The 24,738-nt window shown below is 26.2% G+C and overlaps 2 protein-coding genes across 5 annotated transcripts in view; one reads left to right on the top strand and one right to left on the bottom strand.

Annotated features, from left to right (window-relative positions):
* Window positions 1-1,355: 1,355 nt before the first annotated feature.
* Window positions 1,356-18,595, top strand: LOC129961633 (palmitoyltransferase ZDHHC5-like). The gene is made up of 8 exons (XM_056075152.1): window positions 1,356-1,774; window positions 2,558-2,679; window positions 6,396-6,553; window positions 8,111-8,283; window positions 9,791-9,893; window positions 11,720-11,811; window positions 12,741-12,879; window positions 17,139-18,595. Exons 1-8 carry the CDS (start codon window positions 1,683-1,685, stop codon window positions 18,177-18,179), a joined length of 1,920 nt encoding a protein of 639 aa, XP_055931127.1. The 5' UTR covers window positions 1,356-1,682; the 3' UTR covers window positions 18,180-18,595.
* LOC129961634 (lysophosphatidylcholine acyltransferase-like) overlaps window positions 18,339-24,738 on the bottom strand; it is a 90,590-nt gene continuing 84,190 nt past the window's right edge. For all 4 annotated transcript variants that reach the window (XM_056075156.1, XM_056075154.1, XM_056075153.1 and 1 more), the window contains 4 exons: window positions 22,755-22,911; window positions 22,041-22,139; window positions 20,285-20,369; window positions 18,339-18,485 (listed from right to left, as the gene is read on the bottom strand). In XM_056075156.1, the coding sequence (XP_055931131.1) occupies window positions 18,451-18,485; window positions 20,285-20,369; window positions 22,041-22,139; window positions 22,755-22,911 (376 nt within the window). In that variant the 3' untranslated portion in view covers window positions 18,339-18,450. The remainder of the gene's footprint in view (window positions 18,486-20,284; window positions 20,370-22,040; window positions 22,140-22,754; window positions 22,912-24,738) is intronic.

The following is a 24,738-nucleotide window of genomic DNA, read 5'->3' as shown; positions in this document are numbered from 1 at the left end:
CAGATTCAGCATAAAATTCAGTTTTTAGTTTTGCTTTCAAAAGGATTGAAATGAAATCAATAATAATATTTTGTTCCGGCCTATAAATATATTTCAAAAATTATGAAGTCTAAATTTTATGCAGTAAGGTATCATATTCTGATAAATATTCTGGACACACCAAATTTTAAATAAATGAATGAATGTTTCTATTTTCCAAACCCACATACCAAATTTGATATATTTAAGTCATTGCGACATTGAGTTATTACATTTACTTATTTTTAAAATTACAGACCGACAGATGGTCAATCCCTTGTTGGATCTGTCTCAACATTTGATAAGTGTCTAGACTATGGATGTTAATTATAAGTATCGAAATTTATCTATCTAGCTCTCTTTGTTTTCCAATTATCGTATTAAATTATATTCGAATACCCTAACAGACTGACTTCCTTAGAGTGGATTTTGCTCAAAATTTGATAGAAATCTACATGTTTAGTATAAATTCCGTATGCCAAATTTCATCTATTTAGATCAAAATGTTTTTGAGTTATCTTTGTCACAGACAGATGGTCATTTTCCAAAATTATTATTATTATTATTTTTCGATTTCAGGGAGATTTGAAACGTGAAAATTCATGAAAATCTACTCGAGTTCTAATTTTTTGAATACGAATTCTATATATATAGGAAAGAAAAAAAAAAAAAAATTGTTGGAAGAAAAATGCACAATTTCTTCTGTTAAACTTATAGGTATATTTAACATTGACTTCTTTTGTCTACATTTATAAAAGTTAATTTATGAGTTTGCAGCATTTCAAACTAAATCATATTAGTATTTCAATTATTGCTGAAACACTGCCTACTTTTTTGACGCTGAATGGAAAATGTATTTCGAAATGTAAACTTGAATGTTTATTTATTTTGTCTTCGTCAAACTTCTTTATTTTCTTTAAAAAATAGATGGAGGGCTTTTTGCCAAATTTCTTGAATGTTTAGTTCTCTCCTTACTACAATATTCTGGAAAAAAAAAAAAAAAGTCCTATTGCAATTTTTTTCCAAATGTTTCGAACTTTTTATAGGCAATAATAAATTATTAAGATTAAATTTCGGGAAAAAAAAAAACCCAATAATTTTTTTTAATGCTTTAGTTAAGAAATTTGAGTTAATGAGATTTTTATTATTTATTTGATTAACATGTTATGTTTATTTTTGCAAAGATAAATTTACGAAACCAGTCCAGATTCCAGAAGTTAATAGCTGGAAAGCGATGAAAGTCAGATGAAAATCAAAACTTATAGCGCGACATTAATTCGATAATGAAGATGCAGTACTTGCTCTCCCTCCCGTTCTTCATTTTCGAGTATGTTTTGGTTCTGTGAATGGCAGCGCAAACAGCGTGGTATGAAAATGTAGTAGAAGATGGATAAATTTTTGTTGTGTTTTAATGTATGTCTTGTTAGGAATTGAATTATCTCTGCTCGAAATGTCTAATGCCTCTGCATTCACTTTAAAGACTGTTATGGTAAAACTGAAATGTGATGTGGGATCATGATTTCTTGTAAATTAGGCAATATATCTGAATGGAGATATGTAACCTATGATTGTAGAACATATTAATCTGCATTTGATGGATCACGAAAATTTTCTTCTGTTAAAGTTTAGTTTACAGTATCGTAAAGGTTTATAACCTTAAAAGAATGTCCAAATGTAAATCGATTACGAAATTTTTTCCAATCACTTGCGCATGGACATTGTTAATAGCTACAACATCTCTTTTCTTTGTATTTCCGTAAGTAATATGTTATTTTATGGGGTGTATTTCATTCACGCATTTCTGGGTTACTTATTTATGTATACTTTAAGTCTTGTAATTACATTAAATTTTCATGCAATGTCTCTGTAGTTTGCACAAAACGAAAATATTTTCTAATATGTATGCTGGGGAATATTGTTTGCTAACAACTTGTTGCTCTATGTTTGGTAAAATATTACTTTTACATCAAATATAGTATATATTTTTGTGAATTAACATGTGGTTGTTGATTTTAATTAATATTCATTGATATTAAATTAATGTTGAGAGTTACGTACTTAATTGTTTATTTTATTATAATTTATTGACTAAAGATTTGAAAGTTCTCTGAAGTTTTTGATGGGAAAAAATTAATTGTTGATTAAATTTTTGAATTATTACATTTTTTTTAAAAAATGTGTTTGGCAAGAAAACTACGATATTGGGGTTTTTTAACATGCATTTAATTAAGAAAAAAATTATTTCAAATGTGAATGAATTCTGTCCGAAAATTTATTTTTTATTGGATACTTTATCTTGAAAGTAATGTATAAATGTTTCTTAAATTCACAAAATATGTAAATGAATTTCAAAGTATTAAAATATTATGGAGGTAAATATTATCCATTTCCAGGTAATGTGGTCCTTGAAATATTAAAGATCCTATTTTTAGAAAATGTCAGAAATTTCATAGTGAATTATTAATAATTTTTTGTTTAAAATGTAGCATTTCATTAATTTTTAAAAAATATTTTGTAGATTAATTTTCTTTTCTTTCAGATGTCCTTACTTGACAAATACCTATCATATAGCAATTCCAATATGCCAGGCTATCATCACGTTTTTCGTGGTGGCCAATTTCACATTGGCTACATTCATGGACCCTGGTATTATACCCAAAGGTAATAACTGTTTTATTTCTTCAAATATGCTTTGTCTTAGTTTTAATCCAATTAAATATACAGTTGTAGGGTTAAATAGTGCAGCTATTTTAGAAAGATTAAATTTTGGAAGTCAATTTCAAAAAAAACCTTTGTGATCTTATGAGAGAGAAAGTGAAGTATCTTAAAACAATATTTTCATTAAACTTATAATACCCATATAAATCTATGTAATAGAATTGGAAACAGTCTAATGCGTTAGAAGATATTAAAACTATAATATTTCCTAAGAACAAGAAAATTAAAGCTTAAGGATTGCATCAAAAATATTAATTATATACATGTATATGTATGCATGCAAGAATGTGTGAATATTAATATAAGTCTAATGTAAGAGTACCAGATACTTCTTGGCAAAAGAAAATTTATCATTATCATTATATAATCATACTTGTATCAAGCAAAATATTTAAAAGCCCTCCAAAGGAGAAAAGTTTATTCAGTAATTTTCATATTTTTTATTCAAAACATTATTTATTTATAATGTATTTAATAAAAAATTTTAGTTATAAATTTAACATACTTTTTAAAATTATATTTGTATGGGCAAATTAATTTTTTTCCCTATTTTTGTTCTAACGAATATTTGAAATAATGAAAATATATAAAGATTAGGTAAAAGTTCATGCTCTGTTGATATTACTATCAGACTAGTCAGTCTTTTCTCAGGCTTTTGATGATTGGGAGAATGCCTTGTTTAAATTTATTTCTGGATGGAAAAAAAAATGTATAAGCAAAGTATAATTTTAAAGTCTATATATTAATCTAAAATGCTCTAATTGAAAAACAGACTCTATATATGAATATAATGAAAAATATTAAATATTGCAAATACTACAGCCTGAAATATTGTATCAAGTTACTGATAAAGTTTTTGAATTTTAAGACTAGAATCGGGTGATTATTAATATGATACAATATCAGAAACTGATTTTGATTTTCTGATTTGTGTTGAGATTACTACATTTTTATCGTGTTTAAATTGCTTTTTGGCTAATATGAAAATTATCAGTAGAAGTATCAGTATTTATTGAATTTCTTTGGCTATTATTATTTTTGTACTCATTTGGTACTTATGACATTTAGACGAACTTATTTTCTCTAGAAGTGAATTTTAAGCCTTCCTTTAAGTTATTTATTTTATCTATCTTTATAATTTCATTCATTTATCAAGAAAATTTTGCTTTTGCAATTTACTGTCTTTTAAATAAGTTAATTCTTGTTTTTTTTTTTTTTTTTGTATTTGCTGTCAGTAATATCATTGAGTTTGTTATCTGTATTTTGTTGTCAATTTCGTGAAATTTAAGTTTGGAAGTAAATTATTATAAGGAAATAATTCACAATATAAAATATAATTGTTGAATCGTAGAATAGCATATTTAATATTTGATTTTTTAAAATTATTATATGTTAAATTTTTATATCTCCTCTATCAAACGACAAGTGTCAGTATTTGACAAATGCCAGTGACAAGCAACTTTTATTAAATATATGCTCTTTTCTACCTCTTCTAGATATGACTGTGCATTTTGATTTGGAAAAACTAGCAAGTTAAATAGGAACTAGGTTCTTTTATCTAAATTTTTCATGATGACTATGATATATATGTATATATTATTAAAGTACACAAAACTTTTTCTAACAAAAAATTGAGTACCTTTAAATTAAAAGAAATTTTGATTCTGTTATTTACATATTAGTTACATTTTCTGTTATTGGAAAATCCTTCTTCCATTAAAATTCCTAATTAAATTACTGTATTGCTTTTTCTGAATTCAGTAATTATGTTATTCATAAAAATTGAAAGGTTCTCTCTAATAAGAATAAAAGTTAGTGTCTGTTGCTAGTCTGTAGAACAAGACAATTGGATCTAGTGTTACTAAAATTGGTACAGGTTTGGTATATATGTAACTTAAGGGCAATTTTTGCAAGTTTAAGTCATTTATAAAAAAAAAATGCAAAATTTGCAGTGTATATTAATATTTTTGACAATATGTTTTCAAAAAACTGATGTATAAAAATATTTCTAAATTACCTTAAAATGCTAAAGATTATTTTTCAAATAGTATTAAATTTATTTCTGCTCGTTGTTTAATCTATTTTTACTATTTTTCTAATGCATTGTGATCTAATTCAAGTTTATTCAATGTTATGATGTTTCCTACTATCTGCAAAATATGCAGAGAGAAGGGTGGATGGGTCTCTTGGTGTTTACTACCTAGAAGTATTTAGATTAAAAATAATTATTTAATTAGATACACCAAATTGTGGCTTCTTTTAGAAGCATTGTTCTAGAATAACTATTAAAATAATATGATCACAGAAAATAATTTCTACACATTTTTGAAATAAAGAAAGATGTTTTAGACGGCATTAATTTGAATGTCATGAAATTTCTTGTTTGATTTCATCAGTTTTTTAATCTACAAATTGTGTACCAAATCAATCTTTAACAAACTCTATAATAACATCGCAAATTAAGTGATGTTGGAACATTAAATTTTAAAAAGTATTTATATTGTTTCCCAGCATTATAAAGATTTTCCTTTATACAGCTATCATCTATAAACATTTTCTGAATACATATGGTTATGTATTCAAACTTTTTAAATGTATTTTAGTGCTATATCATTTGTTTTAATTCTTTTTCTGATTCTGACCTTATTTGAGATTAAATTATTTCCCTAATATGGCAAGAAGTTCTTAAGTAATATTTGAGAAATGGTCATACATATAACTGCATTTATTTTGTTTCTACCTACAACCAGATACATTCAGCAACCAAAAAATTTTAAAATGTTGATTATATTAAGATCTATTTTCCTTGATATATCATTATTTCTTTGTTGGATTTATTGCTAATTGTTTTCAGCTTTCTTTTTCAAATTGTATTGGGCCATTTGAAGTCTTTTTAAAACTTAATTTATTCTACTTTTAGAAATTGTTCTGAACCCTCAGATTCATCTATTTCTCAGAAATAATTATTATGTATGGAATTTTCTTCTGAAGTTTTTTTTTTGTTTACCTATTACAATGAATTTTTATTTTTTTAAATTCATTTTTGTGTGTGTAATATTACAGAATAAGTTCTTTTTTTCCTTTCTTTTCTTGTATATAATAATAAAATATTGGAGACTTATAAAAATGGATTCACAACTTAGCTTAAACTGTTCTTCCAAATATATATATATGATGAACTAAAATATTTTAAATAAAAAATATAATTAAAAAATTAATTTGTCCAGAAGAAATTGATTAAATTGTATTCACACATTTCAAAATATTGAGGACATAAAGGATGGTTTTCTTTGTCACTCTTTTGTATTATGCCAGTAAAGAATTTTAAAATTATACAATTCTTTCATTTTAACATTTTACTACAGTCTTTATAACTAATTTAGTAGCATGATGTCTTTAAAGTGGTAATAGTAGACTGCTTCATCCAAATTACCAGTAAAATTGGGGTTTCAGATTTTCTGCAACTTATGTCCTTGGGAATTAATGGCACACATAGCTGGTAACTGTATCAAAGGATTATAAATGTTTCAAGCTAATATCATTATTGTATCAATCGTAATTATATGATTGCTACTATTCATTTTCAAACCTAATAAATGATCTTTCCTAGGATTAATTAATGTAACATCATGATAATGTTTTAAAATTAAATTTTATAGCAACTCCAGATGAAGATAAAGAAGATGACTTCCATGCACCCCTGTATAAAAATATCAAAATTAATGGCATTACTGTCCGAATGAAATGGTGCGTTACGTGCCAATTTTATAGACCACCTAGATGTTCTCATTGTAGTGTTTGTAATGGGTGTATTGAGGTAAAGTATTTCTTATTTTTTCTTTCCCTAAAGTTAAAAATTTTTTTGGAAATAATTTGTTTTAATTGTCTAGGCATATAGTTTTCTTTTAAATTTGTTTTGAATTTTTATAATAATTTTTGTAAGTTAATTTTTTGTTTTATTGATTACTAAACTGTTTACCTTAAAATTTTTCTTTTAATACTTTGAAGCTTATTAATAAGCTTTATTAATTTTACAATAAACTGCACATGAATTTTCTTATATAGATATTTGATTCTTCTATCATAAAATAATATTGTTATATGGTGATTTCTTTGTTGAGATTTCAATTTGATAGAACAGAGAAATTCATTAATAAATTAAGTTTTGGGAAAATTATTTGAATCTTAACTTTTTCTTTTAAAAAATCAGTAAATGCTACAAATATTTTTCTTCCTTCAATCCATATTAAAAGATTACAAAATTCCAAAGAAAATGTTTTAAGGATTTAATTTTATTTTTAAATATATACATATGTAAGATGTTTATGATTTAAAACAAGCATAAACATTTTATGCTTTAAACATTTGCTTTACATTTTGTTGCATTAGTAAATTTCGGTTTCATAATGTTGGAAATTTTTAAAAATTACTGTCTTATTTATATCTTGTTTATGTAAATTTTAATTTTTAACTGAATTTTGAAAATCTCTTATGTCTCTATTGATTTATATATATTTATATTAGAATATTTTCAATGTGCATAAACTACTAAATAAGAAATATTTGATGTACTTTATTTGAGTTTTAATCTATATTATTAAAAATATTATTTTAAATCGATTCAGCTTTTTTTTAGAAATATTGATTTATATGCTAACCTTCAATTTAAATTTAATTGTGCATTTTTTTTATTAAGTTTTTTAGGAAGTTCATTCAATGTAACAATAGAACACTTGGTCTAAAAATTTATACTTTTTGTCCTAAACTTTAAAGAATGATGAATTTTTTTCTCTCATTTAGTTGCAATATTTGTTGAAAACAGTTGCAAATGATAATATTTATGCTTGACCACTGTAAATATAATTAGGTGTATTTACTTATTTTATGGGAAAATAAAAAATTTTTGTATTATCTGATTTTTATCATTATGTATATATGTATATAAATGAATAATGGGAACTATTTTTCAGTCAATTAGAATAACAGTGATGAAATAATTTATTTAAAGAAGTGAAATCTTATTAAATTGAATTAGTAACTGGTCAATTTTATTTAAGAATAACCAATGCCTACTCTTATTACTCAAAAGTTCCAAGGCTCAATATGGGTTGAAAAGGGTAAACATTTTTGATCATTCATTTTATAGTAATTATCCAATAAAGGTGTATAGAATGCCTTGTGCCTAGATGTTCCTCTCTATTATTTTTACTTGCAAGCAAGGTAAAAACTTATAACAGGAATAAGCTATAGATTTTTTTGTACTATTATTATAGACAAATCAACTTAAGTATTCATATATATTAAATCTTGCATAACTATAAAAGTAAAACTCAATTAATAGCTATCTTTAGAACTTAATTTTTCTTTCTTCCAGACATTTGATCACCATTGCCCATGGATTAATAATTGCATAGGACGGAGGAATTATAGATTCTTCTTTCTCTTTCTGGTGTTTCTTTGTGTACATATGATAACCATTTTTTCTTTTTGTACTTTATATACTCTCAAGCATCGTGATCAACTTTATCATAGAGATACTATTGTTACGTATCCTTTTGCATATATTTTTTATGTTTCAGATATTTACATTTTTCTTATCTTAACTTCACATTTATTTTTTAATTCTTTTTTGTTTTCATGCAATTCTGTGTTTGATTCAGTGTTGAAGGATAGGAATATGTTTTTATAATTTTTTACAGGTTAATCTTCTGTTTCTAAATTTTAGTTTAAGATATAAAATTTATTTTTAGTTACTGTTTATTTTTAATTTCCTGAAACTAAGTGTCTGTATGGTGTTTCTAACTTTAAAGCATAAGATAATGCTTAAATTGCTAAATTTTAAATGTTCAAAATAAATCATGCTAATATTCTAGCTTAAATAAATAAATAAAATGTTGTGCAATATAAAATTTTTCACTCTTTTATAATTATAGTCATTTGGCACAAACTATTTATATTAATTCAAACCTACAACTTCATGTAACTTTCTTAGATTCTTGATTGATCATATATTAAAAGAAAATCAAATGGCTTTATTAGCCACTGGCAAAATTTATTCGTATTCAGTAAATTTGGCGTGAGTACCAGTAAATATGAAGTGAGTATTTATCTTATTATCCTATTGAATAATTATTTAATTGAAACTTTCAGTCTGTTTGTGTGACTTATTGCAAACTAGACAAGTCATACAAATCAAAAGTATATTCCTGCTATTTAGTTTGAAAGTGACAATTCTCTTTGTTAAGCATAAATGTATTTACCACCTTTCTTTTTGATTTCAAGCTTGTTATATTTTTATTTGTAAGTAGTTGGTTCTGGCAGTTAATTAGTTTGCCAGAAATATTGTTTATATTTTATTTCAAATAAAGAATTTAGATATAATGTCATTCTTGTGTAATTCTGCAAAATGGCTAATATAGTATCTAATTTTTTATTGTGTACATGAACTTTTCTAATGGAGACAGTCCAGTAATACCATGCCTCTATTAAAAATGTAAATATCCAATTCATCAAAATTTCTTAGCATTGTAACTTCTGTTTCTAATCACTCTTTCAGATAGTTAACAAAATAATGAAAACAGTTTGAACTTTGAGGTAACAATGTAATCTATTATTGGAAATCAGGGAAATTTTTTTTTTTAAACATTGGCAAACTTTAGAGAAGATTTGTACAGCTAGATTGATATCATTAAAAAGACAATTTTTAAATTTTTGAATGACATAAATTTTTTTGTTTGCAATATTTTTGGAGGTTTTTGTGGAAAAACATGAAAATTTTGCTTAGTTAAAATGGTGACTTAAATTTTTTTAAAAGTCATTCCATGGTGCACATTCCCATTCTCCAAGTTTATATATATATGCTAAATTTGGTAGTCCTAAGTCAAGCAGTCTAGCCTGCTGAGTTCTAACACACTCATATTTTCATTGTTATTATTTCCAGAAATTACATTGCTTCATAGTACTTTTTAATAATATAATTTTATAAAATTATTTTTAAATAAAAAATGTTGGATGATTTTTTTTTAAATATTTTAATCCTTAATTTCTAATTCAGTTTGGTAATTATAGTAATCATTGCATTACTTTTCATACCAGTCTTAGGGCTTACTGGATTTCATGTTGTACTTGTATCAAGGGGGCGAACCACCAATGAACAGGTATTGTAACTGCATTGTCAATATACTAAATACTGATAAAATTTGTTTTGTGATGATTTAAAAAGGAAAATTGAAAACAATTTTATTTCAAACAAAACAGTTTTTATTATTGTAAATATAAAAATTATAAATATAATTTTCATTGAATGATTTTTATAGATTTTATGTAAAATAAATTAAACCCTTCCTTATAAGGGATCATTTTTTAATATTATTTTTTTAGATTTTTTGATCTTAACCTTTAATAATTATAAGTTTCAATACTTCTATCTATCCACATATTAAATATTTTAACCATATTCTAATACTTAGTCCATAACTTTTATTTTTTTGAAAATTCCCAATTTTTTTATTATTATTATTGTATTATAAATTTTTCTTTACCATTTTTGTTTTTCTAAGATTTCCATATTTATTTTGTATTAAAATAACATCTTGCATGTACATTTCCCCAAGCTGCCCTATTCTTCAGATGTAATAAAAATATATCATTGTTAATTGACAAATAACAAAAATAAGCAAATCACGAACCTTTTTTTTATAATTTAAAATATTGAGGTTATCATTCTACATTATGTATAAAATTGTCAAAAATATATTAAGGAGGTGTTTTTAATTTTTCACATAAGAAGTTTAAGCCTAAATTAAGCATATACTAATATTTTCCTTTAATAAGAGAAAAATGTATATGGTCCAACTTGTAATCACAGTGTTTGTAATCTATATATTAATAATAATAAATTTGTTCACTGTCACAACAGCCTCTTATGGACCCTTGTTTCCCTCAGAATTCCATTCCATGCCATCTTGTTCTGAGTTAATTTATTTCAATTTATTAAGGCTATAAATTGAAACTATTTGAAAACTATTGTTTTCAAATCCTTTTCCAGTTGAGGCAGATTAAAACTTTTGTGGACTGCTTGTCTGGTCTAAGCAGTCCACCTAAGTTTTGGCCTGCCTCTTTCTTGTAATAAATAAGAGGTGCCATTTTATCCAATCTATATGTCCTGCCCATTTGATTTTCTGTATTACTGTAAATTTAATATCAGAATCTTTAAATATTTTGTAAATTTGGTTCTCCTTCTTCTGTAATTATCACATTTAATTCCACCAAATATACTTAAAATTATTCTTTTAAATTTAATCTATGCAATCTTTCTGAATCATTGCCATGCTTCAGCAGTATATTTGAGAACAGGCGTAATCAAAATTTTCTAGATGAATTATTTGGTTTTTCTGCTGATGAAATTAGATTTTAAATGTTTTTGTAGTCCAGAAAAAAACCTGTTTAAAGTGCTTTTCTTGTTCGATCAACAATAGCCGTATCATCAGCAAATGCAAATATCAAATAATAATAATATTCATGGTTATTTCATTTGTGAACTTAAATAGTATTTTACTTTTATGTTCTGCGTCAGCACTTAAAAAGGCAGAGTGACAATTTATTGAAATTATGAGTATAATGCCCTCCCCCCCCCAAAATTAAATGAAAATATAATTTTATTTGAATATAGATTTGTAGATTTTTGTCACAAAACATATCTATCAATAAATGAGTTTGACATTCATAAATTATATATATAAATATTGTATAATTTTTAGAATAGAATTTATTTTGCATTAGCCCATTAGTTTTTGTTATCAATGTTTCCTGAATGATATTTTTAATGTGAATAGTAAATTGAATGGTGAAGTGTTCTTTTTAAAGAATTAATTTTAGTTAAAGATTTTTTTAATAATTATGAATAATAACATTTGGAAAATTGCTCACATTATTTTCATTCTTTTATTATGTTTTTATTTGGGCTATTAATTTGTGTTTTTAGGTAACTGGAAAGTTTCAAGGTGGTTATAACCCTTTCTCCAGAGGATGCTGGAGAAATGTTTGCTTCACTCTCTGTGGTCCTCTCTATCCAAGGTCAGTCTTTATCTTTAATACTGTTTGAATTTTCTAAAGTGCAAATATTTGCTTGAAGAAATTGTTAACTTTGAATTACTTTAATATTGAATTGAATAGATAGTTAAAATATTATACTTTATATTGCAGTTTAGTCAGAATATTATTCTTAAATATCTATCATTGTATGAAGTTTATTGGAATCATATTTCTCTGCAGTCTATCAAAGAATGCTTAAAATAGAAAATGTTATTTTTTCTTCTTAAGTTGCATTCAGAATGCAAGGTATTAATTAATATAATACATTCTTTATGCACATTTAGAAGACACATGTAAGAAGACATTAAAAAGCAATTTTTGTTATTTAATACATTGCTTTGAAGTTGAAAATTATGTAACTGTTGTAAAGGTATGTTTTTTTTTGTTTCGTTTTTGTTTTATTATACAATGATTTAAAATTTTGTCAGATGCTTGTTTTGTCAAGAATGCATTTTAATTACCAATCCTTTATTTTCTATTGCTTCCTTTCAAAAATTTAGAGATAGTTATCATACAACCAAATTTTTATTACAAATAATTTTTGTCTCTTCAGATTCCTACTAAAGGATTTACATATGATATGTAATAATAACATTTCAAAATAAATTTCAGAAAACTTTATTTTGTATTTATATATTATTGTTCAAAAAATTAAAAGTGATTATGTTTTATATATACATATATATAAAATATGTTAAAGTTATTATTGATTAAATTCTACAATTACACTAATTTAAAATTTATTAAATAATGTTAATGTATGAATAGCTTTTCTAAACTAGAGTCATAGAATCTTCAAAAAAATGTGTCAAATCAAATATGAAACATTTGAATTAACAATCATGTAATGCATAAAAAATATTGGAAATTATATATAAGTGGTTAGACATTTAATTTGTTGCCCTTTACAGTCATAAAGTTCGAAGAAAACCTAGAAAGCAGTTGTCAGTGGCAGCTCCATCAGTTTCGGCTCATATGGGTGAAAATCAAGTAAAAGTTTATATGGACAATAGTAATTCTGCTCGCTCAACTACTTCTGCTTACAATAAGGTAAGAAAAATTTAATTTATTAGACAATTTTATTGTTTTTATTATTTTTAAAAATTGCTGATTTTATTAAATTATATTGCTTTTCTGAAAAATTACATATTATTCTATAATTTCATTGAATGTTTCTTTGTAAGAATATTTTGCACTGTGACAAATAATTCTTTCAACTGAGAATCTCCTAAGTAGCTCTGAATTATTTTTACTTTAGATCCATGGCAGTATCTTTTTTTAACAATTCATTGTAATATATTTATTATACAATTATATTAAATCTGTTTGAAAATTATTCTAGAATTTTATAAAAAATTGAATTATGATGTATCATTTTTATTTGCTTAAATATTAAATATTTTTTGTGCATAATGGAATGTTTCACAATGTTATAAAAAATAAAGAACAAAAATTGCATGGCTTTGTTAGTATTAGAGGATGTTGTAAAATATTTTATATACCTCAGAACAAAAGGCATCTTGAGTTTCTTTCCTGCATATTTTTTTTCCAAATTTCTGTTCGGCATTCATTTTTTTATATCCATGTATTACTTGGATTATAATAATAAATTTTGCATTTATCTAAATTATATGTCCAGTTTATCTCCTGTTCAAAATATATTGCTTAAAAATTCTCTTAAAATATGAACAAATGCTGCCTTTGGAAAATTAAAATATTTACTGAACTTAGATACTGGACAGATAGGACTCTGTCCTATTCAGTTTCTATTGCTCTTTTTTTATTGAAAGACGTAATCAATATGTATCAAACAATGTACTTAAATGGCTGAATGATTTGCTCATTTCATAATCACTTTACTGCAATATGTTGCAGCAGTTGGCAAATATGTTTTCCCTTTCTTGGTTCTTATATTACCAGAGTGGGGTTAATGTAATGTCTTGTGCAGAGTTGGGAATATGAATCAACCTAAGCAAAATATATTGGATGATATATGAAATGACTTTAGAATTTGTTAACACTTTTTGAGTAATAACTTAACTGAAACTGAACTTTGAAATCCCAGAAATTTTATTTTACTTCAATAAGTATTTATAAATATTTGAATTCATTATCATTTATTTTGATTAGAATTGCCTTTATATATTGTATATGATAGGAAATATTTTCTTCTTTCACTTTTTCTGTTCGTATCTTCGAAATTCAGATAAGAATTGTTAGAACTTTTCACAAATCTTTCTTTTTGTTTATCATCTATTTGGTAATTTCTTGGGAAAAATGATGTAACTTAGAGGAACGAAGTTTAAGCTCAAGTAAAATAATCTGAATAATTGTATGATTTTGGAAATTTAATTTGCATTTTTTAGTAATTAAAATATATATCAACAATTCCAAGTAAATTAAAATATGGAACTTGCAACTACAGATAAATTTATTTTGATTCAGAGATTATCTAATGAAAGTTATTATTTCTCTTTAGTGTCATAAGAATAATTTTCTCATTTGTTGAATTTTTAGAGTGAATACTTCTTAATTAGCTCTCATGGAAATTGTTATTACGATATTTTAATCTACATATTTGATTTAGTGATTGTTTTTTGAAAATATTTTTCTGTTATTAACAGGTAGTTTCACTTTATTAAATAAATCAGGTAAGAAGTTTGTGTTGTCTGTAATCACATTATTGGGCCAGAGAAAATGATATGTCTGTAATGAGGAATGTCATGACATTTTTGAAAAATGGGCATTTAATTTTAAAAGGAAGCAGTTTAAATCGACTTTAGTCAATAAAATTATTTGCAATCAGGAAATGAAAATAAAATGTTAACCAATAAATATTCATAAATTGCAATAAAACTATGACTTGCAGTGTGAGAAAATTTATTAAAAGCAAAAGCCTTTAAGAGATGGTTATGCAAAATTATGAAAGAAGTTGAGTATACTGTTTTAAGCTATAATAAAGATTTTTTTAAAGATATCCTTGAAAGTTTTTTGTTATAGTGTTATTAAAAAATATATTTGCATTTTCTAAAACTATTTTAAATAATTACTATGTTTAAAGATGTGTTACGAAAACAGCCTCAAAATGGAATAATTTCAACTTCTAATAATTGTTATAGTTGGTGAAAAGCTATATATCTTGCATTGAAATGATTTATTAAATATTTTTTTAAACATAGTATTTATTGAAATCTTTAGTAATATTGCTCTGCAGAACAAAAAATTATTACTTTTGAAAATTATAATGTTTGGAAATAAATATATACATATTTCTAAATAGTCTGATCAATCTGCATTGAATTATGTGTGTCAAAATTGACTGTTTATCTAAAAGCACAATTATTTTACTTGCCAAATCATCCATGACTTTTAAACCTTAACTTATAGCATTAATTGATTTTTACTTGCAATTAATTTCTTATAATATTTATAGCTTTTACTTGTAATTAATTTCTTTCTGAAATTCAAATTTTTTCTCATCATACATCTGCTTAACTCCTGCGTGTGTTTTTTTTTTAACAAAATGCTATTGATACATTTTTTAATCATTTATTAACATATTTTGCAATTTTAAATATCTAATTGGCACTCTTCAATGACAAGTGATACTCTGAAGCTTATTTTGTTACTCACAATTCAAACCTAAATTCTAAAAGCTCTGTACATTAATTTTATTATATAATACCACATAAGTAAATTCAATTGTGCTTTTTAATCTGTTATACATTAGTATTCAGCTATAAAGTTTTTAAATTTTTGTGTGGTTAAGTAATGCATTACTGCAGAAGAAATCAACAGTACTTGTCTATGTATTATATTCTCCTCTTTTCCTGCCCAAACATTCTACTTTGTTGAAAACAATGCTCTTATAATTTTAGAAATTTTATTTTGTTAACGTGCCTGGTTTTTAATATATACTTAATCTACTGCTTTTGTATGAGTCCTCCTCTATCACGAAACAGATTTTGGACTTTTATGTCATTGTGACATTACAAGGGGTTAAATAAAAAATGAACCAGTTAACTGTGGAATTTATTTTAAAATCTCTTAAGTCCTCTTTTTTAAAGTCTACTGATGACATATATTCATGGTGAACATAATACAAATGGTTTGATAGTAAATTTTGCAAAAAAATGATAATAAAGCGAATAAGATTTCATTTTTATTAGATACAAAATTACACTTCGATTACACCAAAATGAAAATTTTGTTGATGTGTGTACGTGTGGGGAGGGTGTATACAGTTAGGGTTGATGTGTATGTATGTTGTTTTAATTGGTTAAGGAATTGAATTTTATGTTTAGAATAAAGTGATCTGTTAGAAATATGTTAATGAGTGTGCAAATAACCTGTGTTTTAACTATATGCAAGATCATATTGCTTGTTTATTAATAAAAAATAATTTAATAATTGCTTGTTCTGATAAATCCTTATCCCTGCAGTTTCATCTTCAGTAATGACAAAGGCAGTTGCTGAAGTGAGAATTAATTTATAGAATATTGTATTCATTTTAAGAGATGAAGATGACTAAAAAAAATAGAATAATTTCTTAAAAAGAAACAATAATTTTATGCTCGACAGAACTTTTAAGTTTATTTAAGATAGAGTAAAATAATTATTTCTTTTTTATGCAAGAGTTAATGATAATACTAGGTACAGTTTGAGACTCCAAAAGTAAATGAATACACAATATAGAAAGTTGTATATTCATAGTTTATTAAATTGACTAATTGATTATTGTTAGTAGTTTTGAAGAATTAAATACAAAATGAATTTGATAAAGCTTGTTTTATCTTGATTTTGTGTGTTAAGTTGTAGCATAGACATTTTTCTTCATATAAATATTTTGAGTGGCATGTATATTAGGGATTTAGTTATTTTGCTTAGTAATTTGGAAGAAACTTATAAGATGGAACAGTATTCAAGAAATTTAAAAGCTTTTTTTCTTTTTCTTATTTACAGCTTTAAGCACTCTCTGGCTAGGTAGGTATTTATTACAGGTATGAATTGTTAATTTAGGTGCTGGGTAGTTGCTTCCTTTTCTTTCTTATTACTGAATAGAAATTCTTTTTCTGCAGCTGAGTGCTTTCAAACATTAGGCAATAACATATTCTTTGATTCTAAATAAGATACAATGATATATTTCCTTTTCCTTTCTAAAGTGGATTTATTATTTTGCCATGAACCATTTCTAGATGCTTTTGCTCATTCTTGAACAATGAAAATCGTATTTGGCGGTCACTAGATCATAGAGTAGGTTAATATGCTTAGTAATGAATTTTAGTATTATGTAGATTTTTTTATTTCAGATGTCTCAGGGAGCAGGTGATTTGTCAGATGTAGATGTAATACTTGATTCATATGACCATAACCAGAGTCAGTCCCAGGATTGTGAACCGTCTCCACCAATCCCTCGCCATGGATCCAAAACCAACTTTTTCTCACCCTCAGAATGCAATCGCTCTGCCTATATACTCCCACAGAGCAAGCCATGGTCACCCTATGGAAGTGCTGGTCCTCCCACTCCTCGTGCACCGCGGGCATCAATACCCATGGATGAGCGCACTGTTCAAATCATGCCTCGATCTCCTGAAGGCATGCCACCCTGGGCCATCGTGAATAGTCCCCGCTCAACGCGAACACCTCCTCGCAGCCTTACCAGCCCTGTTGTTGGGTCGGATGGCAGCCGTAATCGCCAGCAGTCCCCCTCGCGTAGGTCCAGTCCTGGCTCTCCTGCCTCATTAACTCCTGGCCAGTCACCTGCAGCTGTAAAGCGGCACCAGAGTGGATCTCGGCGAGGGCCTCCGACACCTCACTATTATGGTTATCATGGTACGGGTAGAACAGGGCGATCAAGTGCCCGCAGTATCAGTCCAAACAGAAAATTTGCTTCAGAAAGTGAACTTGCACGTGCAGCTGCCGATAAGGCAAATGGTAATTATGAAGCAAGAGCAAATCAGACTGCAGACAATATTCAAGAGTTAGCTGATGGAGGACGGCTTTGGGAGGAAAGAGCTCGGCGTTTGCAGCATGCACCTGATCTTCCAATGGTGCATGGTGGATGTCCTCCTTGTCCACAACCGTCTCGGCGAACTACAGCTTCTCCACAGAGTCGGAGGGCAGCTGGACACAAGACCCCACCTCTGGAAGCCTCTCCTGTCAAACCATATCCTAAGAGGCCTGTGTCCATTATAAAAGCACTGGAATTGACTGAGAGTTATGATAAAAGTGGTGTAAAGGTGGACCCTCATTCAAGGCAGTGTATTCAGCAAAATAAATCTATTTCTTCAAATATTGAACAAGATGATCGCAAAAGCTTGTATGAAATGAATTATGAAATCTCTGTGTAGCTTATATAAAATACTGGATGAACTGTTAGCTATGCTAACTATGCAGATGTTAAATATGCAATTGTTGGTCACCACAGAGCCCTGTTACTCATGTTTGTTTCATATAGAATGTATACATCATATTTAAAGCATTTCTTAAATTATAAGAAAAAAAATTGGTACATATAATAAGAACTTTAATTTCTCTCAATAAAGAAGTACATAAAAAATGATGAAAATACTTATTCTTGATGCTTTTATAATACATATTAATGAAGTATGAATTGATGCTTCAATTGCTGGATAGCTCTTCTGGATCAAATTTATCTACAAGGTAAAAAAAAAAAGTAAAATTACTTTAAATTTATTATTGACTGTATGTTGTGTTAACTGTATAAATGAAATATTTAAATATTAAAAACAGTTTCTGCTTTTAAGTTTCTTTCCTGTTTCAGTTTTTCATGTTCCTAAAAGCATTTGCCAAATTCACAATGACATTTATTTTCATTGATGAAGAGTATTTTATATTTAAAAAATATCAGCTTCTAATGGTCTTCACAGTGACAGGAATCTCTAAAAATTGAAGTTATCCAGTAAATTCCAAAACAAATTCTATTTTCCTTAAATTTTGAAATAATTTCTATAAGTTAAATCCACATTTTAAAATAAACATTCCTTCGCTTTTCAAATAAATCTTAATAATATTGAGATAAAGTTATATATTTTTATTAACATCATTTAAAATAAATCTGCTGCAATCTTAATTTGAGAAAAAAATGCATAATGGAAGCAAAAATTTGAAATTGAGAGCAATTTTGATATAGTTCAAGCTGTTGAATGTCAAAAATTAAGTTATCTGATTAATTCTATTATTTTTAATGATGAATCAAAATATCATTAGAGAAAGCACCCTTTTATTAGAAAGTCTCATGTTTGTAGATTAAAATATTTTTTAATTTTTAATTTAGAGTTATATATTTTTTAATGAATTCACAATCATCTATTAATTGGATTTTTTTTTTATTAAACTTTTTCTGGAACATATTTTTTCTTTCCAATTTGTACATTCTGAAATTTTTTTTCTGTTGAATTTTTTTCCTTATAAATTTAACAGACTTTCTTTTTATTAAATATTGTAGCAAAATATTTTTTTTTTTGTATTTTATATTTGTGCAAATAATCAGATTTTTTTAAAGCTTTTATTCATTGTGTAATATATTTTCAAATTGCTAATTTTTTTTTTATTAAAAAATGAATTTCTAGTACAATTTTCAGATTAATTTAGTATTGCAAATTGATCACTTATTCATAGTTTTCACTTCACGAGATTGCTGAGCTTGATAGGAGGGTCATTACAAATATATTTATAAAAATACTAGATGTATTTAATTTGCAGTCCAGAAAATTTTATCAGCCCGTAAAGACCTTTCATTTAAAAAAAGAAAAACTGATCTTTTAATGTGGAAAATATCTAAAATAATATCAGTTATATTAATATTTATGTATGAATGTTGTATTATTTTATTGGTCTTGCTTTTAAAAAAAAATCATTATTTTACATATCTGAAAAGAACTTTCATTTTAATGTAGATTATTTTATGCTTATTGATCATTATTTGTTCCTTCAATTAATTTTTCATTGTGCTTAAAGGATATCAATATGATATTTATATTTCTTATGAGATCATTTATCTTATTGATTGTTATTCTATTTAACCTTATATTTTATCAAATGACAAGAAATGAACCATGCAGTGAAGATGGGCACAGGAGCACTGCAGATATATATCTATAGTAAGCCAAAGTTAACAGACATCCTTATAATATCCTGCCTATGAAATGCAGTTATTAACCAACAAACACTAATATTATTGTATTGCTAAGTGAATTAATGAAAATTATCATTCATAATCTTTATTATGGTAACGAATAATTAGTAAAGAGAGAAAAAAATTGTATTTTAAATTGAAGAATCAAAGCTATAATAACTTCCCATATATATGCTAAATTAATTGTACGGCTGTTAATGAAATGATTATGTTTAAAATTATGGTTTGGAAAATTATCATATAATGTTTATGAAAATTTAAAAATAATTACCTGAAAGTTTTGTTTATGTTACTTACCTGTTGCTTTTAAGGTTTTCAGAGATTTTATTCCTTTCCAATAAAGAGCAATTATATCCAAATTTTCGGACTTCCCATCCAAAATCTAGAAAATAAAAATATTCGAAGGAACAAAATTATGTATATAATGTAATGTAATAGGATAATTATTGGCCAGGTTTTTACTTAAGGCGAATTCTTCACACTATTTATCTCAATCAAAAGGAGGTTAAAACCCTACTATTATAAATTTATTTATAAAAGGAAATATGTCATATAAAAATGAAAAGAAAAATCGCCACAGAATTTAGAATGACAGTAAAAACCAGTGGGAATGATCTAACCAAAACTTCCTTGTATATTCTCTAATAAACTTGTCTTACCTTACATGATATTAGTGTGCCAAATATTAACGTTTGGCTTGAATTTAGCATTTTTACTGAATCTATCGAATCATTCTTGGCGAGTTATTTTGTGATTAATCCCTGATATGCATTAATGGTATCCAAAAATCAAATTTGTGTTTTAGACACGTTCTTCCCAATCGAATGAAATAAAAATTTGACACAAAACTTCATTTGTAGTCCCAAAATCCCTTACCATATTTAACATATTTAAGTCTGCGTTTTTTACTTTTTTACTGCGCATGTTTCTGAAAGTTTAGACTGACATTCAGTCAACCCGTTGTTGGATTTGGCTTAAAATTTGACAGATGTCTACTCTATAAATATTAAATCTATGTTCTGAATTTTATATATCTAGCTCTCTTCGTTTTATAATCGAACAGCTGGATTGATGGACTTCATCTGAATAGATTTTGCTCAAAGTGTTTTTGAGTTATCTTTGCCACAGACAGATGGTCATTTTCCATAAATGTGTTTTTCGAACTCGGAACGTGGGGATTCATCAAAATCTCGAGTTCGAATTTTTTTTTTTTTATGATTACTATGTTTTCTATACTACATATACGAGAATGTAAAAATTAATAGCTGATCATAGTAGATGTGATATTCAATATTGCTATCGTTTTTTATATTATTTAAATTATTTTCTTTATTATTTAATTGCGGAAATGGCAAATCGGCAATTTATACCAGCTCTTCTAGATATTAAACTCTTTAGATAACTTTCTTTAAACTCTTTTTTTCTCTTTAGATACTAAACTTTTCCAGATTATCTCTAGAAAAATGATACGATTATCTCTATGTGATGTTCTAGATTAAAAGTTCGATTTTATTTTATTTATTTTTTGTATATTTTCACAGTGAAACAATTGATTATGTATTTAATAAATTTACTCATTCCTATTTGAGGATTTAGATAAAAATTTGTTACCAATTTTGATTTGAAGCATATTAGTATAAAGATACAATATCCGTCCATATGTCATTTTGATTCATTGTGCAGCCATGGAAACATAATACCAAAAAGAAATTTCTTTTCGTACTAAAGTTGTAAAATTCGAAATTCATCAAAGTTTTTGCATCAAAATATGCATTCATTGTAACATTTTCACAATGTACCATTTCGAATATACGAAAATGAAAAAAAAAAAAAAAAAAAAAAAAATGTTAATAATTTTTTAAATAAAACTGTGAAAATGGTTTGAATCTCTTTACAACATTGAAAAGTATCGGATGATAGTCAAATGACTATATTCGATGGTTTATTTTTTCGAGGTGGAATTGTTCTGTATCCATAGTATATCTTCCCTGAATTAAATATATATATATGTTTTTCTTAACATTTACGGATTATTATAAATATTAGAAATTACCTGAAATGCCTTTTGCATTTTTTCTTTCATTTTCACATCAGTTCTGATCATCCAGAGTCCAATATCATAAACACGAACATCTAAAGAATTCTTCCTTTCCTGCAGACAGAAATAATGATGAAAAAAGGGACAAAAAAAAGTTTTTAATATTATGCTAGAAACGAAAATATAATTCTAGAAAAGAAAGAATTCCTTTCAGATAAATATTCTCAAGTTCGGAAAATTCTTCAAATATTTATATTGCAGAGTGCTCCAAACATGATCATAGTAACTAGAAAATACAAATCTCGGTTCAGTTATGTTTTGCTTTTGTTATTACCAAAGAACTACGATGGTTTTGAACTTTTCAATATAGATTATATTGCATGTTGCAGTAATTTTAATGTGTTCTTTATTTAACATCGTGATGTTAGTAAGTCTTAAGATGCACTAAGACTGGGATAATGATTGTATAACCTGCTACTAATACATCATTCCAAAACTATATGTAATATAACAATTTGAAGCATGATGTATGCATTTGCTGGGAACTGCCATCTTATAAGAATGCTCAAAAATATTACATGCTGTTATGTAACGTTTATTTACTAAATCTAATAAAATATTGCTTTTGTTACTCTTTAAAATTCAGGTAAATTATTTTCACTTTTTCCATCGTATATTTGTATACATAAATTGTTTTTGTGAAGATGAAACAGTTTCAATAGAAGTTACCTGATCAAGGATGCGGAAGAACTCTTTCAACGCTTCCGGACTTCGTTCTAATCCCAAGTATGATGCCAGATGTTGAATATCTCCTCGCAGCGGAGCAAACGACTTTCTCTTTTCTTCTAATTGTTTCAATTCATCTTCTGGACTCATGTCTTGATTCCTTAAAGAGCACAGGAAATAAAAATATTAAACTTTTTAATATTCAAATTTCGTGTTTTATTTATTTATTATAGAAGCGGAAAGTATACTTTATTTTAATCAAGTATTAGATGTTCATCTTTCATAAAAATAAATAAATAAAACCATTATGATTGACAATGGTTAAAAGAGGATTAGAACTGAGATAGTTTCAGTTCCCTTCATTCCATTTTCAAAATTTTAACAGAAAATAACTACATCATAAGCGGGGCCTCAGTTTATGCCAGACTTTCTCATTAGAAATATAACATATCTGAATATTTTGACCCCCCCCCCAGAGGTTACAAGCACGACTATTCTGAATTTTGAGCTAAGTGAGGCATCACCGTTTTAAAAGACAACATTATCGCTTGGAATGAAACTGGCAATAGATGCAATAATATTGCTATAAATATTAACTATGGAAAAATTTGCTACTGTTCTATTATGTTAAATCCAATTATTTTTTTTTTAAATTGTGGCTTCCTCAAAAGTTTTTTGTATATTCATAAATAAAGGTGATATCCCCCTTCTCCCTTGCATAAAATCTGTGAATCTTTGACAAGGCCATAAATGCTGGGAGAGTGCTCAAATTTTTATTTTTAGAATACTGCACAGGAACGTTTTATGCTTTGTAGTAGAGAGGAAATCCTTGTATGGATTTTAGACGGCTTTTTGTCGGCTGACTGAAATCAAAATGTTATAAAGACATCGCATTTTTATAATATGGTTATATAGATTGACGGACAGTCTTTCCTTCAAAATGGACCGCAAACCAAATTTTATTCATCCAGCTCAAAGCGCTTTCGAGCTATCGCGTTCACAGGCAGACAAATATAATCCTATAAATGCGTTTCTCAGACTCGGAGAAGTTCGAAATAAAGATTCGTCAAAAACTCCAGATTGCATTTTTTTTTTTTTTTTTTTTTTTTTTTTTTTTTAAGGATTACAATATGTTCTCTTTGTATGCGGAAAAAAAGGCCTTTTTCATTATTTATTTATATAAAAAATATTACTCATTTACTATAACAAATAGCATAAGATACTATAAAATTATTTTATCCTATAGAAAATGTTATTTTGATCTTGCCATTATAATTATTTCATTATTGATGTCGTTTATAAAGGTCAATAAAAGTCACCAGAAAAATTATCTATAAAGAGAATCTAGTGTTTTGCAACACAAGTCATGTTTCTTTCTATGGTTTCCGAAACCTTTAAAGCTGAATAATAATAATAAGGAACATCAGACATCTGAATAATTTTTATATTTTATTCTGTCTACTAGTTTCGTCTTGCATTTCTAATGCTTCTCTAAACCTATGAGCTACATATTGCATTAGATTTTCATTATTTTCACGGAAAAGTTATATATTTTTAAACCATGCAATAAAGAAAATAACGTATTTAATTTGCTCACAAAATGGGTTTTTCTTTTATTATTTTATAATAATTACGTTTTTTTATTCTATAATGATTCCTATAAAATTCAGCTCACTTCACACATATTTTTGTTCAGTATCTGATATATATTATTTTTATATTACTTTATGAAGTTTTTCGTCATTTAACTTAAAACCTAGATATTTATTATAATTAGAAATAAGTTAATTTTTAGTCAAGATTTAAGAATCTTATAGAAGATAAAATTTTCAGATGATTTTTTAATTAACGTTGGAAAAATTATGTGTTATGATCAATTTAAATTTTCCCTTAATAATTAGCTAAATAATGTACAACTACTGTAATATAAATTAGAAGTATGCACAACTGAAATAAAAAGTAGTCTTTGTTAATCTCTCACATTTTA

Source organism: Argiope bruennichi, chromosome 2 (assembly GCF_947563725.1).
Source record: "Argiope bruennichi chromosome 2, qqArgBrue1.1, whole genome shotgun sequence".
NCBI classification, from domain to species: Eukaryota; Metazoa; Arthropoda; class Arachnida; order Araneae; family Araneidae; genus Argiope; species Argiope bruennichi.
The sequence above is the reverse complement of the archived record's forward strand: the minus strand, read 5'-3'. Positions and strand labels throughout refer to the sequence as shown.

What these genes read in the sequence shown, in the direction of transcription:
- LOC129961633 (XM_056075152.1), top strand. Translation starts at nt 1,683, where the DNA reads ATGTCCAAATGTAAATCGATTACGAAATTTTTTCCAATCACTTGCGCA. An exon ending in TCTCTTTTCTTTGTATTTCC is followed by an intron (nt 1,775 to 2,557) that starts GTAAGTAATATG and finishes CTTTTCTTTCAG; the next exon opens with ATGTCCTTACTTGACAAATA. An exon ending in TGTGGTCCTCTCTATCCAAG is followed by an intron (nt 11,812 to 12,740) that starts GTCAGTCTTTAT and finishes TGCCCTTTACAG; the next exon opens with TCATAAAGTTCGAAGAAAAC.